This window comes from Gobius niger (genome assembly GCF_951799975.1).
Source record: "Gobius niger genome assembly, chromosome: 19".
Taxonomy (NCBI): domain Eukaryota; kingdom Metazoa; phylum Chordata; class Actinopteri; order Gobiiformes; family Gobiidae; genus Gobius; species Gobius niger.
Window position 1 is genome coordinate 23,307,967 of NC_136870.1, and position 17,667 is coordinate 23,325,633.

At 39.5% G+C, this 17,667-nt stretch overlaps 1 protein-coding gene across 1 annotated transcript; it reads left to right on the forward strand.

Annotated features, from left to right (window-relative positions):
• Positions 1-1,257: 1,257 nt before the first annotated feature.
• star2 (steroidogenic acute regulatory protein 2) lies at positions 1,258-17,499 on the forward strand (the record flags this gene model as incomplete). The annotated part of the gene is made up of 7 exons (XM_079576890.1): positions 1,258-1,321; positions 3,971-4,081; positions 8,851-8,975; positions 10,393-10,551; positions 11,649-11,836; positions 14,298-14,391; positions 17,392-17,499. The coding sequence occupies 7 exons, from the start codon at positions 1,258-1,260 to the stop codon at positions 17,497-17,499; spliced, it is 849 nt and encodes a 282-aa protein (XP_079433016.1).
• Positions 17,500-17,667: the final 168 nt, after the last annotated feature.

A 17,667-nucleotide genomic window follows, 5' to 3' on the forward strand; every position in this document is an offset into this window, starting at 1 on the left:
GCCTAAACCGGCCAAAAGAACTCATGCATAAGAAAAGTTGAAGTAATTGTGGAGAAAACGTTCTTATTGTGAGAGCAGCAAATGGTAAACCCACTAAACAGATTGTGTTTTAAAGTTATCGAAAAGTTATTTATTTATTTATTTTTTTAATCAAACTGGCTACATTTATGTTTAGACAAATCAATTTTAGCTCAGCTTTTGCAGCAGTTCGTGCGCGCAGACCTTTTTTTCTTTTGTTTGTTAAAATTCCTCAATCCACAGACAAACTAAGTTATCTTTCTTCACCCTTTCCGGCCGAGACTAAGGGTCACTTCCTGCTTAGTCTCACACCCAGGGTCAAACTCATTTTAGTCTTGTTCTCATCACCTCCAGAGCATTACCACACGGCTTTTAGGCCATGATTTCGTTCCCCTGCCATGTCAATATACATATGATTACATAATTCCGACAATAATCTCTTAAAACGAGTCGACGGTGACTGCAGTGGTGGTCAAAGATTCAACACGTGAGCAACGATTCTTTGTCAAATTTTTCAGGCACATTTTTTCAAGCTTTTAGACTTGGATGAAGTCGAACTGGAGAAAATGTGCTCGCTTAAGGCGGGGGTTAAGAGGTTAATTGACCGGACCTGACTCATTTTTTAAGAAGGAAGCTACTAAAGGAAAAATGTCAGTTGTGGTTCAGACTCACAGTGGGGAAGGGCCTGAATTGAGGTCATTATGTTCCCTTTCTGCCCTGCACTAATGCACATTGGAACTGTTTTGACCGTAAATGGATTCGGCCCTTTCAAATAGCCATGGGATGCGCACTGTAGGGCCCCTGTGTGTACATGTACTGTATTGTTACAAAAGTATGTTGTCCCAGCCTTACTGGTAACTTTCTCCAGATCCTGAATCAAGAAGACGATGCATAAAGTACGATCTTATTGTGCATGTTTTATGTTGATGGAGACACCCAATGGTTGCTGGTCCCATTCATTCAGTGTTTTACTCCTTACTAAAGTTTGGCAAACTATTGTAAGCTTTTGCAATTCAGCCTTGACTTTGTCGTGGATACAGTTTCTCTTTTTGGCCCAATTGGACCATTTCCTCTGGTCTGGCGCTCTGTCTTATTTAGCGCGGCGTGTGGCCTTGGGAGGGAATTCAGAAAGGCTCTTTATCTCTCTGCGTGGCCCGTTATCTTCTCTACGTGTCCTTCATTGCGCCTATAAAACCAGGAGAAAGGATTGAGCTCGTTGCTATCACTGCCCCACACAACATGCTGCCAACTGTGGTGAAGCTCTGCTGTGGAATCTCCTACCCTCACCTCAGGAACATGTCAGGTAAGAGGATATGCTCTTAGCTATAGGGCTGCGAGATCGTGAAGCTACAGTTTCTATAGTAACACTTAGCTAAATGCTATCACTCACGTCTTACTGTATATATAATGCCCTCTGAACACAGCTGTCCAGTCCAGTCTTATGCTTGAAACCTGATCATCTGGTGGAGAGACTTCTGCAAACAAGATACAAAAAGGCCTGGGATTCTTTAGGCAAGAAGAGTTTAATTATGGAGAACAACTTGGAATCAAAGTAACACAAAGTAATTGAATTGGTAAATGGTCACACATTTATGTAGCGCCTTTCTGCTTTAAGCCCTCAAAGTGCTTTACATTTTACCCAAAAAATGTATTTGAAATACAAGCTTTTATTTTGTGACAGATATTTTCAGCATTGAAAACAAACATGTGATTTTGCTGTGAGCGACTCAGCTCTCCTAAGAGTTGACATAACTTTACCGGGAGTGGGTACGTCTCCAGCTCGTTTCCATGGAGATGTCGACTAAAGTCAGTAGAATTTGAGATTTAAGCAGGTTAGTTTCTCATCCAAATCCATTCTTTGATTTATCACTGCAGTAATAGCATTTTCTGTGTGGAGCTGGTCATTAGGAGAGGTTTTGTTCTGATGGCAACAGTATAGTACAAAATGTTCCACAGTGTACCTTTAAATTAAAATGCCTGTTTTCAGCATTCAAGTATAAGTACAAATTCAGTCCAGCAATTAAGTACATTTACTTTGTTACTGACCACCTCGACTAGACAGGACCAAAGTTAGGGAGACCAGCCAGAGCGACCTGCACGTTGTCAAAAGTTAAATCATGCAACTTGACCACAGCCTCACGGTGTTTAGTCCTGACTCTGGGCCCACCAGGAGACCACTACCTGACGTTCTCAGAGCCTCAGTTTTTTCATATGGTTCGTATATAACATGTGAAAGATGTACTTTGTGCAAGACCATGGAAAGACTTACACAAGCAGAGCTGAGTGAGTTTAACAGTTCACATCACAACATCGGTATTGTTCCTGAGTGTGACTTTTTTTTAAATTCATTTAGAAGCTGTTTCCACACATTTCGTCACACCCTTCCACAATAATTCAGCTCTGGTATAGAAGTCTGTTGCATTCCATTGAAATCCAAAGGGCCGACAATCGGTTACCCTAGATCTGGTCAGATTAGATTGCTTTGCCATATCACAATACATTTATAGTTAGGATCACTGTATCCATTAAAGCTACAACTTTGATCGCAATGAATTGAATTGAACCCATGCAGAAACTGATAAGTGTCCTGGGTGATGCAACTCTCCTGCTTTCTTACCAGACACATGGTAGATGTGTGCTGTAAATCTGCTTTCCTCTCTCTGTTGAGTCTTTGGACATCTCCTCTTCTGTACAGACGGCATCTCGTCATAGAAGGGGGCGTGGCTTTGCCGAGGGGGGAAATAGAATCCTTAGAGAAACACAATTTTCCACTCCTTTAAGCAATTTTCTGGTGGAATATGAACTTATTTACCACACAAAAATAAAGTCAAGTGTAAATCGGGCCCATATGGATATTTTCTCACAGCAGATTGTTCAGAAGAAGTGAAAAAACGGCAGTTGTAGCTTGCGCTAGCTAGCCGCTAGCAATAGCCCGATGCTAACATGATGCTTTTTATTTGTATTTATGGGCTGTTGAACCACTTCACTCCTCTCCATGTCTTTGTAGCTTTATTTAGTAGAAAACTATATTCATAATTCAGCATTTGTTAAAGGTACACTGCGTAGCATTTTGGACTATACTGTTGCCATCAGTACAAAACATGCTCCTAATGACCAGCTCAACACAGAAAATGCTATTTCTGCAGCGAGAAATCAAAGAATGGATTAAATCTCAAATTCTGCTGACTTCAGTCGACATCTCCATGGAAACGAGCTGGAGACGTACCCACTCCCGGTAAAGTTATGTCATCTCTCAGGAGAGCTGAGCCTCTCACAGCAAAATCACATGTTTGTTTGAGGTATTTTTTATTTTTATTTTATCTATTTATTTGAAAAGGAGGGACAATACATATTAATGAACATTAATGCTGAAGATATCTGTCATAAAATCAAAGCTTGTATTTCAGTTTTATTTTTTGGGGTTAAATTCTACGCAGTGTGGCTTTAAGGGGAGATACAGGCAAAACTATTTTTTTGTTCAGTTTTCAGGTTTTGGGCCAAATTGCTCTCTGAACATATAAACTTTCACCTGGAAATAAAACATACACCTAATCTTCACAATAACATGTTTAAATATTGCACTGATTGAATGTTTTTCTATAGATTTATATGAGGAATCGAAACTTACACAACCAGAGCTGTGATGTGAGTTTAACAGCTCACATCACATTTTCTCAATCGGTAATGTTCCTGGATGTGATTTTTTAAATATTATTTTTAATTTAGAAGCTGTTTGCATACATTTCGTCTGTTGCATTCAACTGAAATCCAAAGGGCCGACAAACGGTTACCCAAGATCCGGTCACTGGCCCAGAACCCGTTCCAGTCAGGATCATTGTATCCATTATCTGCTTCCCTCTCTCTGTTGAGTCTTTGCACACCTCCTGTTCTATTGTTGTGTGTGTGAAGAAGCTATAGGGTAGAGGATAATAGGTGTGTGCTCTGTTGCCAGGACTGCAGCGCGCGGCCGTGGCAGTGATAGGCCAGGAGATCTCACACCTGAACCGAGCCCGGGGGGCGATCCAGCAGCACCTCCACCCTCACACGCCGCTCTGGAACAAAGGTACGTGTCCCCGGTTATTCCGTCTCCGTAATGTCCAAGATTGAAGCCTTCATGAGTGTTCAGCCACAGATGTATAATTAAAGTCGACAGGACGTTACCATGGTTACCTGGTGTAACTTATGTCCAGCTTTGGCGGCCGTTCTGTGATCGTCCAAGAACTCATATAGACTAATTATTGCATTTTCTTCTCATTGGCATTGATTTATATATTAAAAGTACAGTAGTAGTAGTAGTAGTTGTAATTGTGGTAGTAGTAGTAGTAGTAGTAGTAGTAGTTCTAGTAGTAGTAGTAGTAGTAGTAGTAGCAGTAGCAGTAGTAATAGTTCCAGTTTTAGTAGTAGTAGTAGTTCTAGTAGTAGTAGTAGTAGTAGTAGTAGCAGTAGTAATAGTTCCAGTTTTAGTAGTAGTAGTAGTTCTAGTAGTAGTAGTAGTAGTAGAAGTTCTAGTAGTAGTAGCAGTAGCAGTAGCAGTAGTAATAGTTCCAGTTTTAGTAGTAGTAGTAGTTCTAGTAGTAGTAGTAGTAGTAGAAGTTCTAGTAGTAATAGTAGTAGCAGTAGCAGTAGTAATAGTTCCAGTTTTAGTAGTAGTAGTAGTTCTAGTAGTAGTAGTAGTAGTAGTAGTAGTAGTAGTAGTAGTAGTTCTAGTAGTAGTAGTAGTAGTAGTAGTAGTTCTAGTAGTAGTAGTAGTAGTAGTAGTAGTAGTAGTAGTTCTAGTAGTAGTAGTAGTAGTAGTAGTAGTTCTAGTAGTAGTAGTAGTAGTAGCAGTAGTAATAGTTCCAGTTTTAGTAGTAGTAGTAGCAGTAGTAATAGTTCCAGTTTTAGTAGTAGTAGTAGTTCTAGTAGTAGTAGTAGTAGTAGTTCTAGTAGTAGTAGTAGTAGTAGTAGTAGTAGTAGTTCTAGTAGTAGTAGTAGTAGTAGCAGTAGTAATAGTTCTAGTAGTAGTAGTAGTAGTAGTAGTAGTAGTAGTAGTAGTAGGGAGTAGACCAAGGCAAATAAACAAGAGATGTTCCCTCTTATCTGGGAATACAGATAGAACATTATGAAATATGTACTAAAAGTCGTACAAAGTACCTTTAAGTGACACAATGTAGATACAGTATTTGATCCGGTTTGCAGCTAAAATCACAAACTAAGGAAAAACTCAGACATTTGAACATCGTCTTTGACAAAAAGCATGAACTTCCGTTAAGTAAGCACATTTTTTCACTCTTGTTCTATCAAGTTTCAGCGAGTTGAAACTTTGTGCGTCAGGGTCAAAGGTTATTCACGCCGAGGTTGTGCTCACGAGCGCTGTGGCGAACACACTTCAAGCTCTGCAAGTAAACGTCTCAAACTCGGAGAAGCAGAAGTGCTGTTTGACCTTTTCACACGCTGTTATTTCTAATGATCTGTGTTCTTGTGTGACATACAGTATTCTTCACCGAGTATGTATTTGATGAGAAAACAGGTGAGGCAGATGTGCTGTTATCATCCTGCGCACGGATATAATTGTCCAATCACGTGTCGCTCAGGCTAGAAATGCAGCTGGAACAACACACAGTGCCTTCGGGAAGTCTTGTAATGCAGCAATATAATACCAACATTGTGTGGGTTTATAAGATAAGACTGTGTTTTATTGGTTAGCTCGCGCAGCTCCAATGCTAACAGTCCGACCCTCATTAAAGGGATATTTCAGGATTTTTGACATAGGGCCTCATTTCCTAGTTATCCAGAGTGTTGCTGATACCTGGAGATATTTTTTTTTGTGACTCATGCAGTTCTTATATTTGAAGACTTTTGCGGTGCTCGGCTACTGCAAGGCTAGCGCATTTCTATGGTATCAGCTAGCCTGCATTAAAATCAGTGTGACCCGCTCCACAGTGCACCTGAGGCAAATCACTTATAACGCCAGACTAACCATATAAATGTCTGTGTCGATGGAGTAATTCTAACCATTTTGCATTTAAGGAACTTATATTTGAGCAGCATCTGCTTCGTGGTTGTATAAGCTACGCAGCGGTGGAGTGATCTGCTAGAAAATAGTCCCTCAAAATGCGATCATTCATGTGATGCAAGGACATTTATGTGGTTAGTCTGGTGTTATAAGTGATTTGTCTCAGGTGCACTGTGGAGCGGGTCAGACTGTTTTTAATGCAGGCTAGCTGATACCATAGAAATGCGCTAGCCTTGCATTAGCCTAGCACCACGAAACTCTTCAAACATAAAAACTGCATGAATTACAAAAAAAAATATCTCCAGGTACCAGCAACACTCTGGATAACTAGGAAATGAGCCCTTATGTCAAAAATCCTGAAATATCCCTTTAAGTCCCCACCCCTTGTCTCTGTATTGTGTGGGACACTGAATGGGGTGTTGGTCCCTTCTACATTGTGGTTTTTGAAATTAACACTGCTATAGGAATCTAAATTGGTATGAACTTTCCTAGCTCGTGATTTTCTCTTCTGAAGACATCACTCTAACATAAATCACATTAGAACCACATATGGATTGAGATATGCAAACATTAAAAGGTTATATTGCCCGATGGGTTTTCATGTCTCTCTCCGCAATTGGACAAAAAACAATATAGAAATTGAAATCAGCATATCATTTCTTTATTTTGGGTGTACAAATCAAAGGGCGCAGTGAGAAAAGCCAATCTGTGAGGTAAATTGCATCGCCGAGAGCGAATAGACGTAAGCGTTGGCTGTACAGTGTGAGATGAAATGAGGAAACGCTGGCACTTCCTTGTTTGCTTCGGAGAGATATCCACAGGCAGTGCGGTATCATCGTTCTTGTTAAACTTTATCGTGATTGTGTCTGTGTTATGATGAGCGGTGTCTTGTTGCAAAAGTGATTATCTGCTGTTGATACAAAGGTCTAGACGTGAAGGGTGGGAGATACAGGAGAGCAGGCGTTTCAAGGAGCTGTTTTTGCTGTTAGTTTTCAATGCAAGAATTCAACTGTGCAGAACAATTGGGAAAACAGTGAAAAAGCTTTTGGAAAATGGACGGTGATACAACAAAGGTACAATAACACTGTTAATTTCGTCGACGAAAATATTTAGTCTTAATTTTAGTAAAAGTGTTATTTTGGACGACTAAAATTGGACTAAAACTAAATTAAAAGTATCTCATGAGACTAAAACTATGACTAAAATGTCCAGATATTTAGGTCGACTAAAATGAGACTAAATAAAAATGAAAGGGAGAGACTAAAATCATCCAAGCTTCTATTGACCGTCTGAAAGAGCCTCAGATCATGTAAATCCTCTGCCAAAGGATCAGCTCTGAGCTTTGTTCATGTGGAGCAGCTCCATGAAGCAGAGGAACAAGATTAAATATGATTATAATGAATATTATCAATGCAAAGTCGACTAAATTTACTTGCAATTTTAGTCGACTAAAAATAGACTAAAATTGAAGATATTTTTTTGACTAAAACTAGACTAAAATCGAATTACATTTTCGTCAAAAGACTAAGACTAAAACTAAATTAAAATATGTTGTCAAAATTAACACTGCATAACATTATGGACACGGCTCTCCCATTTTCCCATGTTGCTTTGTCGCCACATTTATGACACATTTTTCAATTTTTTTTGGGTTGCATTTTCGCTGCTTTTTTATTCATCATTGTTTCGTTTTTGTGGAATTTTTGTGTCAGTTTTCCCATGTTCTCGTTGATTTTTGTTGTTGCTTTGTTGTCACTTTTTTGTTGTGTTTTCACCATATCTTGCTGCTTCTTTTGTCATGTTTTTTGTCACGTTTTTGTTTAAAGAGGCTAGATGCGAGTTGCTCATTTTATACTCACTACTGCCACCTCAGGTCATACGTGTAACTGCACCTTCTATATTAAGCTCGTGCATGATGGTACTTCAGACCCTTTCTGAGTGACAGTGCAGGATTTTAGAGGCAGTTGTAGTAAATTGGTCTGGGCTCATTCTACACATTAGGACATGGCTTGAACATGTAGGGGAAGGAAAATACATATTTTTTACATTTTTAAACTCCGTATAGTCCCTTTAAGGAAAACTGGAGGGGACTGGGCTTTTGCCGTCACTGCTCTGATACTCTGGGACAGCCTTCCCCCAAGTGCTAAAATGACCTCTTAATGTTTTAAGTCTTTGTTGAAAACCCATAGATACAGGCGGCATCTCGTCATAGAAGGGGGCGTGGCCTCGCCAAGGGGGAAAATAGAATCTTTTGGGAAACACAGTTTTTCACTCTTTTTAAATAAATAAACTTTCACATTATCACATACAAAAAAAGTCAAGTCTAAATCGGGTCGACGCACGACGCTAACATGCAGCATCATGTTAGAATTCTCAGTTTTTTTAATGTATTTATGTGCTCCTCTCCATGTCTTTTTATCTTTATTAAGTAGAAGACCATATGCATAATTCAGCATTTGTTAAATAGTTTTAAATAATTAGTGAAAGTTTAGATTTTTCTCAAAATTGTTTTCCCCCTTAACTGTTTTCAAACATGACCATATATGGCCGATTCCAGAGATGCCGTCTGTATCTATCTTTTTGTGCTGGCCTTTAAAACAACCTGAGCAGATCAAACCAATTGTGATCATTATTTCAGTATGTTTTACTCATTACTGTAATTGCACTCTATAGGTCATGCTGTTTTTAAATGTGCTATATAATTATATCCTACATCTCTTGGCGCAGTGGTATTAATGCATGGGGCAAAAGCAGAGGCGGTTGCCATTATGTCTGAAAAACATGATTCCATTATTGTTCTGCTCTGCATTTAACCACTTCACTTTCTCCGGGTTCAGAAATCTCCGAAGCGCAGGCGTCCAGAGAGGATCACGGGTTCTATCAGAAGCAGGGACGGGACGCCATGGACAAGGCTCTGGGGATGCTGCAGGACAGAGACGGGTGGAAGATGGAGGTCAAAGAGGTACAGAAACCGTCGAGTACATAAAAAAAAGAATACATATTCAGCATTGTGGGAGTCAGGAGAAGAATTAGATCCATCAGGTTAACGCTGTAAATAAAGTACATTCTTAAGAATTAGTAAACAAACAGTTGATAATTACATGTTAATAACTACATAAATACACTTTTATTCCGATCCAATATATATCACAATACTCTGGGCCTGGTACGATCCATATTGTGATACAGTTTGTATTACATTTATGATTTTTCATTGTAACAAACTGCAATATTTTACCCCGAATGAATTTAATAAGAACACACAAGTTGAATATATGAATGAATTAATATATGAATTAGATATAAATCAGTCTGATATTGAATTGAACATTCTGAAAAAGGCCATTGGCAGAAACAAATTTTAAAGTCAGGCTCTTTTTTGTTTAAACCAATCAGCACCAAATCTAGATTTAACAAAACTAAAACAAAGCTTAACTTTAAGTCAAAAACACGTGTATATTTTTTCTATAACTGAGTTGAGCATCAAAAGTATTGCAATACATAGTTTCCGATACGAGACACATATCACAAGTATTGCAATATATTGCAAAACGATACTTTGTGCCATCCCTAATAAATATACATGTCCAAAAACTCCTAAAAGTATCAGCTGATAGGCTTTATTACACTAAAATATAATAATAATAATTATAAATATTTTGTTCATGGTCAATTAAAGCAGCACTAAGTAACGTGTTTACCTTAATAAATCCTTTCCGTAGTCCCTCTGGGGGTAATACAAGTGTTTATGGGATGATTGGAGGGTCTTTCATCTCCCCCTGGTGTCTCTGGACAGAAAACCACAATTGCAACTTCACTGCCACCGGGTCGGATTCACCAATACACACTAATGGAATCACTAAGAAGAAGCTAACAGCGAGCTAGCACCATTTAAACAGTATTTACAACCAAGTTTGAGTGAAAAAACATTATCTCCATTGTGTAGCTTGATGTACAATATCCCTCTCTCCCTTTGTCTTTTCTGTCAGCGTAGTATTTACTCTCACGGACAATCAATGAGTATAAAACCGTAACATGCTACGACACCTGCAGTGGCGCTTATGGCCTCTAGAGGCATGAGTTACTTAGTACTGCTTTGAATATGAAATCAAAATAGACAAACTATGCCCAGGGCTATTCTTTAACAGTAAAGTATTTAGAAAATGCAGTATTTAAGAAGTAAATATGTGAGACACACCACAAATACTTATAACTGCCTGCCTTTTGTGCTGTTTTAAAGCCAAGTTTAAGCTTCAGAGCATTATCATCAGAGAAATTAACAGCTAAACTAACAAATGAATTTCAGAACATGCCTGAAGATCTAACATAACCCCCTGGAGACGCAATCATAACATAAAAATTGATCTGGTTATTTCCAGAATAACGGCGACGTGATCTGCAGCAAAGTGCTGAGGGGGAACAGGAAGGTGTTCAGGCTGGAGGCCATGTTGGACGCCTCGGTGGACGAGCTTTACGACGTGCTGTTCCGTAAAGTGGAGGAGATGCACCAGTGGAACCCGAGCATTCAGAGGATCAGAGTGAGTCAAACAGCGATACTCACCAATACTTAAGCTGCCAGTAAATATCCCAAGGTGTAGATAAAAAATGGAGTACAGGCACGGTTTCATTATAAACACAAATATAATATATATAAGTATGAGCTATGACATCACACCACACGCATAACCTCTATATAAGACAAGATATCAACTAATCCTTAGCTGGTGAAAATCTCTTGCAAATCTGAAAACTTTGGAGACTGTGCGATCTAGTTTAACCTCTTAACCCTCACCTGAACCGAGCACATCTTCTCCAGTTTGGCATTACCCAAATCTAAAGGCTTCTTGAAAAAAAAAAAGTCAAAATAGCGACAAAAACGAGGATGCACCAAATGCACCAAAAAAACAACAAACAAGCAACAAAAGAATGACAAAAACGTGCCTGAAAAGCGCAAAGAACAGAATAATGAAGCAACAAAAACTTGGCGACAACAAAAAAAGTTTCGATTAGTTTAATTGTAGGTCTTAGCTTTCAAAAGCCTATACGTACAGACGGCATCTCTGGAATCGCCCATATATGGTCATTTTTGAAAACAGTTAAGGGGAAAAACAATTTAGAGAAAAATCTAAACTTTCTCTAATTATTCAAAAACTACTTCAACATGGAGAGGAGCAAAGTGGTTTAACAGCGCATAAATACATAAAAAAAAACTGAGAATGCTAACATGATGCTACATGTTAGCACCGTGCTAATGCTGACACTAGCTAGTGCTTGCTACGACTGCCGTTTTTTCACTTCTACAGAATAATCTGCTGTGAGACGATATCCATATGGACCCAATTTACACTTGACTTTGTTTGTATGTGATAAATAAGTTCATATTCCCCCAGGAAATGGCTAAAAAAGAGTGAAAAATGGTGCTTCCCATAAGATTATATTTTCCCCCTCGGCGAAGCCACGCCCCCTTCTATGACGAGATGCCGTCTGTATCTATAGGCTCTAAGCTCTCCGGTCAAGAAGCTTGTGGATTTGGGTAAAGCCGAACTGCAAGGCTATGTCGTGATGTCCCTTAACTGAGATGAGGGTGAAAAAACGGCCTTTGAATTTACTGTTTTTTTCCCCCCGTCTTTGCCAGGTGCTGGAGCGAGTGGGCCCGGAGACCATAATTACCCACGAGGTTTCCGCGGAGACGGCGCCGGGCAACCTGATTGGCCAGCGGGACTTCCTGAGCGTGCGGCACAGCTGTAAACGCCAGGCCAAAGTGTACATCGGAGGAGCACCCGTCGAACTGGAGGCTTTCCCCCCACAGAGCGGCTTCGTCAGGTGGGTGGCGGCGCTCGGCAGCCATTCCTCGTTAAAGACTAAATAAAAATGAAAAGATGGGACTAAAACGACAAAACCTCCAGTCACGGATTGACTCATGGACCTTGATTACATAGTTCAAACTATACCAAAACTGAAAAGAATCATTTGACAAGAGCTAAATTTATATGTGCTGTCAAAACTTCTCAAGGCAAAAGCTCTCCAATATATCATGCATATCACAGATGCCAAAGAGATTTATTACAAGATAACGTTTTGGCCTTGCTGCCTTTTTCAGAGATTAGAAATGATTTAAAGAAGGCTACGAGTCCAAAATCTGATGAATTTTTCACACCTGGGATATCAAGTCTTTTGCATGTCTGGGTGAGTGCAGATATCACAGAATCTTGTGCTCAAACTAAAACCCCAGATAATAGCAGTGTAAGAAATAAACTCACCTATTCTTCCTAATTTATGTTTTGAATTATTTTTTTCACTTTTTGTAGGTTTTTAGCCCCATTTTTGTCATGTTGTCAATGTATATAAAACTTTAGAGCTAAATAAAGCGCCAAGTGCCAACTCCTGTGGCTCCCAAGATGATGATTTTTGTTTTCTATTTTTTTTTCCATAATTTTAAATGTTACCGGAGTAAGAAACACCCTACTTGTATTATGTGCAATGCTACTATTTGCATATAATTTTAAATAAACAGAAAAATTGCCTCACCCCAGAAATGATCCCTGACCCTGCGTGCCACCCCGTAATTCTTTTTCTAGATCCGCCCCTGGCACCAATTTCAACTTTATTTTTCCACATAAAAAGTTGCATAATGCACCTTTAAAGGGATATTTCAGGATTTTTGACATGGGGCCTCATTTCCTAGTTATCCAGAGTGTTGCTGATTTCCGGAGATATTTTTTTGTAATTCAAGCAGAGTTTCGTAGTGCTAGGCTAATGCAAGGCTAGCGCATTTCTATGGTATCAGCTAGCCTGCATTAAAACTGACCTGCTCCACAGTGCACCTGAGGCAAATCACTTATAACACCAGACTAACGATAAATGTCTGTGTCGATAGAATAATTTTAACCATTTTGCATTTAAAATAACTTATATTTGAGCAGCCTCCGCTTCGTGGTTGTATGAGCTGATCTGTGATCTGCTAGAAAATAGTCCCTCAAAATGCGATCATTCATGTGATGCAAGGTCAGTTTTATTCCAAAAATGATTCTATCGACAGACATGTATATGGTTAGTCTGGTGTTATAAGTGATTTGCCTCAGGTGCTCTGTGGAGCGGGTCAGACTGTTTTTAATGCAGTGTAGCTGTTACCGTAGAAATGCACTAGCCTAGCGCCACGTAACTCTTCAAATATAAGAACTGCATGAACTACAAAAAAGATATCTCCAGAATCCACCTAGATTTCAAAAGTTAAATAGTCTCAAGGCTGCTGTGAAGAACCTTAACACTGATGAAAATGTGTGTCCTGATTCATCTTGATGTACAGAGCAGTGGTATGAAGTGAAAAGCAAGCAATTCAAAAACAAGTCAAGTATTTCCATCAGGGCCATGAATTTAATAGGCATGTTTTTATAACTACAATGAAGGAAACAAAACTACAAGGCCCTCTGCCTTAAAACACTGATTATGTGAAGGATTGCAGTATGCGAGGTAATAGATGGGCTCCTGGTACTTGGGGACATCTGCAATTTTGGATTTACTTGATTTATAAAAGCATGGGATGTTTTCTTTCACAAATGGTCACTTTGGGGGCAAATCGAGCTTCAAATCACATAGAAAAGGCCGTCCACTGCAATTTGTTTCACTGATATTGCTTTTTGGCCATGTTTAAAAAGCTTTGCTCGCCTTTGCAGACAAAGCAGGGTTGAATGAGTTACGTGGTGCTAGGCTTGTGCAAGGCTAGCGCATTTCTATGGTATCAGCTAGCCTGCATTAAAAACAGTCTGACCCGCTCCACAGAGCACCTGAGGCAAATCACTTATAACGCCAGACTAACCATATAAATGTCTGTGTCAATAGAATCATTTTTGGAATAAAACTGACCTTGCATCACATGAATAATCGCATTATGAGGGACTATTTTCTAGCAGATCACTCCGCCGCTGTGTAGCTTATACAACCACGAAGCTGATGCTGCTCAAATTAATAATAAATTAATAAAAGTTGTTTTAAATGCAAAATGGTTAAAAATTATTCTATCGACACAGTCATTTATATGGTTAGTCTGGCGTTATAAGTGATTTGCCTCAGGTGCTCTGTGGAGCGGGTCAGACTGATTTTAATGCAGGCTAGCTGATACCATAGAAATGCGCTAGCCTTGCACTAGCCTAACGCCACGTAGCTCTTCAAATATAAGAACTGCATGAATTACAAAAATGTCAAAAAATGTCCTGAAATATCCCTTTAAGTGTTCTAAAGGATTACAAAGTCTAGAGCTTATTTTCTTTTGTTGTCATCTGTGCAGAGGGGAGGACGGACCCACCTGTTTAGTCATTGAACCGTCGGAGGAGACTCCACACAGAAGCAGAATAACGTGGCTTTTGAACATGGACGTGAAGGTAAGCCCTGATATAAAAGTTGTTGCGTAGAATATGCTGCATCAAAATGGACCAAAGTCTTGAGATATTGCCAAAAATGAATATCTTGATTTTTTTTTAATTTTTCAATATCTCGATATCGATATTCAGACGGTATATTCTTCAAAGAAATGTGTGCAAACTGTCAAAGAAGGTCCAGTTGGTCCATTGACTTGCGGAGAGAACACAAGGCCCCGAGACTTTCTACCTGTGGAGCACGAGGGCGACGAGCCTCCCATCGGGTGCTCTGGCTTCCCCTTCCACTAAAAAACATGCACAACAGGCTAATCCTCCAATTGTCCATCACCTGGCTCGACATCTGGAGAAAAATGCACTGACAGACAGTATTTACTTCTCGCAGCTGTTTCAATGTACCCTACATTTCTGCTGCAATTGCTGGGTTGCAGGTTCTATAATATGATGATGTCATCGGAGCCAGCATGGGGGAGGAGCCAGTTTTTCCTATTAACAGCATTACACAAGTCGTAGCTAAAAAGAAATATATGAATTAAAAAATATATATCATTAATATCAGTCACCATGATCTCTCTGTACAAGACCAAAAATGTCCTAAAAACAAAATAATTTTTCCTCTGTATGATAGTATAGGCCTTTAGAATGCTGTGATGTGACCTGAAACCAAGCAATAACAGTAAAAGCCACTGAGCTTTCAGGGAACAATAGTAATATAAATAACAACTAGCTGTTCCTGATCGATAAGAAGGCTTTATAGCTCGCATAAAGGTCTTTTTCTTTCTTTGTTTCTTTTTGCAAATGTCTGATTTTACAATAGGACAAAGCAAAACAAACAAACAAAATCGGGCCTTTAACATTCCCCTCAAAGCAGCAAACGTCTGATCGAATTAAAAGAAAACCCAAACAAGACTGCGCTCCGTGTCCGCGTGCAGATGACTGACTTGTTTCTTTGCATTTCAAACAGATTTCCTCAGCGCAGAATATTCGCTTTGTTTTGGCTGCGTTCAGTCTGAGCGTACCGAAATGTACAATTAATTTCCAGCCGAATTACTGATGAAATTGATAGTAAACAAAGAGACAAGACGTGACTCCCTGCGCTGCAGAACGAAAATCCCGCTTTTAAGATAAATCGACAAAAGCATCAAAGAAGAGCTCTGAATAATAATTGTATTTATTCATGACTTGGAGGTCTGCAGCCGCCTGTGCTTGTGTGAGTGTTGACTGTGCGCTTCACTCTGTGCACTTTGGTTTTACAAGCTACAAAAGGAATGAACATGTTCTAAGAAAAGGCTTACAGCATTGCTCATCAAAGCTTTGTGCCAATTTATTTCTAAAAGGCAACAAAAACAAACAAGACGTGCTCAGATATGAACAATACTGTTAAACAAGAACAAGTGTTGACCATGTGCGGATTTTATGACGACCAAGAGATGAAGCTGTAATCCAAATATGGTCATTTCCTACAATACGGGCGGCAGAGTGTCATACAAGGGGGCGTGGCCTAGCCGAGGGGGGAAGATTTTCCCTCTTTATAGCTGTTTTCTGGCGGACGATAAACATATTTATCACACACCAACAAAATCAAGCCAAAATCTGGTCAATGTGGATGTTTTTTCCATGCAAATTGTTCAGTAGAAGCGAAAACGGCACTCGTAGCTAAAGTAGCATGAAGCTAATGTTAGCTTCCTGGTTAGCATTGTCTGTTTTGAAATATCTATGGGCTGTTGAACCACTTGCTCCTCTCCATGTCTCTGTATCTTTAATCAGTAGAAAAATATATTCATAATTCAGCATCTGTAATGTAAAATGCAAAATATGGGCAATTGATTCTGTGCATGACTTCAAATCAAAACAACGCCGCCCAAGAAGTGACTTCCTGTTTCGATCCGGAACGGCAAAATAAAAGCACACAGCTCGTCTCATGGATTAGATGGTGATTTTTTTTTGGTGTGCTGGATCGAAACAGGAAGTCACTTCTTGGGCGGCGTTGTTTTGATTGGACGTTATGCACAGAGTCAATAACAAAGATGGCGTCTGTATCTATAGGCGCATACACAGATTTTGGCACTAAAGTTTTTTAGTGCCAAAATGAGGTTTTCTTAACACTGTTGCAACAATACGAGCGATCGCGATGCCGTCACATCCGTTGGCCGTGGTAGGCATTTTACATTTTCATATTTGATAAACATATTAAAATCCTATGATCAGCAAAAACAATGTCCATAAACAGGGCATTGCTGCTCTTGCGCTGTAACAGATCTATCATTTTATAAAACCGAGTTAGAGGCCTGGATCCATCAGCTGTTGCCGACCATTCACCAAAACATCCGGCGAAAATTGCGGAAGTAAACAACAGCAATCACTCGTATAGCTCCACTTTAATGGTGCATTCATGTGGACTGGGGAGCTCGTTTTTTCGAGATGTGACGTCATTGTCCCCAGTTGGTTTGTGCTCATGTGGTTTTTATGTGGGAAAGTGGGGATTTTGATGTCATCAAATAAAACTCACACTAAACTAAAAAAAAGGAGCGGTGTTTAACTAAAAAGCTCACATTAGATCAGGTGCGGGAGTCGGGGGAAGCTCGTTTTGACCCGGGTTCCCGAGGACCACATGAACGCACCATAGCAGCTGATATAGTCTCCAAACTTTCCAGTCTTGGGTTTAACAATATTCTGAAGGTTGTTTCAGAATAATATTATTTAATCTAATTCCTTGCCTGATTTATTGCGCTTTGAACCGCAAAAAAGGCAAAATATTTTGTTTTCACTTTTTTATTTTCTAGAAACAAATAAGATCTCCCCTGAAAAAAAAATATTTGGAACTAATATTTCAATTTAAACCTGGATCAATCCATTATTTAGACTCCAGAATTTTGGTCATTTTTACCCATAAAATGCGAAATGTTTATATGAAAATGTAACATGCACATACACATACATTTCCCCTCATATCAGTAATCTACAGCAAAAGTTGCAAATTGAAAAAAAATGTGTGTTTCCTTTTAGGGCTGGCTCCCGAAGTCTCTCGTGAATCAGGCCTTACCCAGAGCTCAGCTGGACTTCACCAAACACCTGCGGAGACACCTGTCAGCAGGGGGCGCTCTCCGGGGCTGAGAACCACCGTCAACGGGGCCTGCTCCCACTTAAAACCACTTACAGTCTGTGGTCTCCAGCCTGCTGCCAGAAATAAGCGATCAAGCTGACGAAGCCTCTTTTCGGCGAGATTTGTAACTTAAGACTAAAGACTTGGAAAACTTTTCAAACTCGGTTATGTGTGAATGT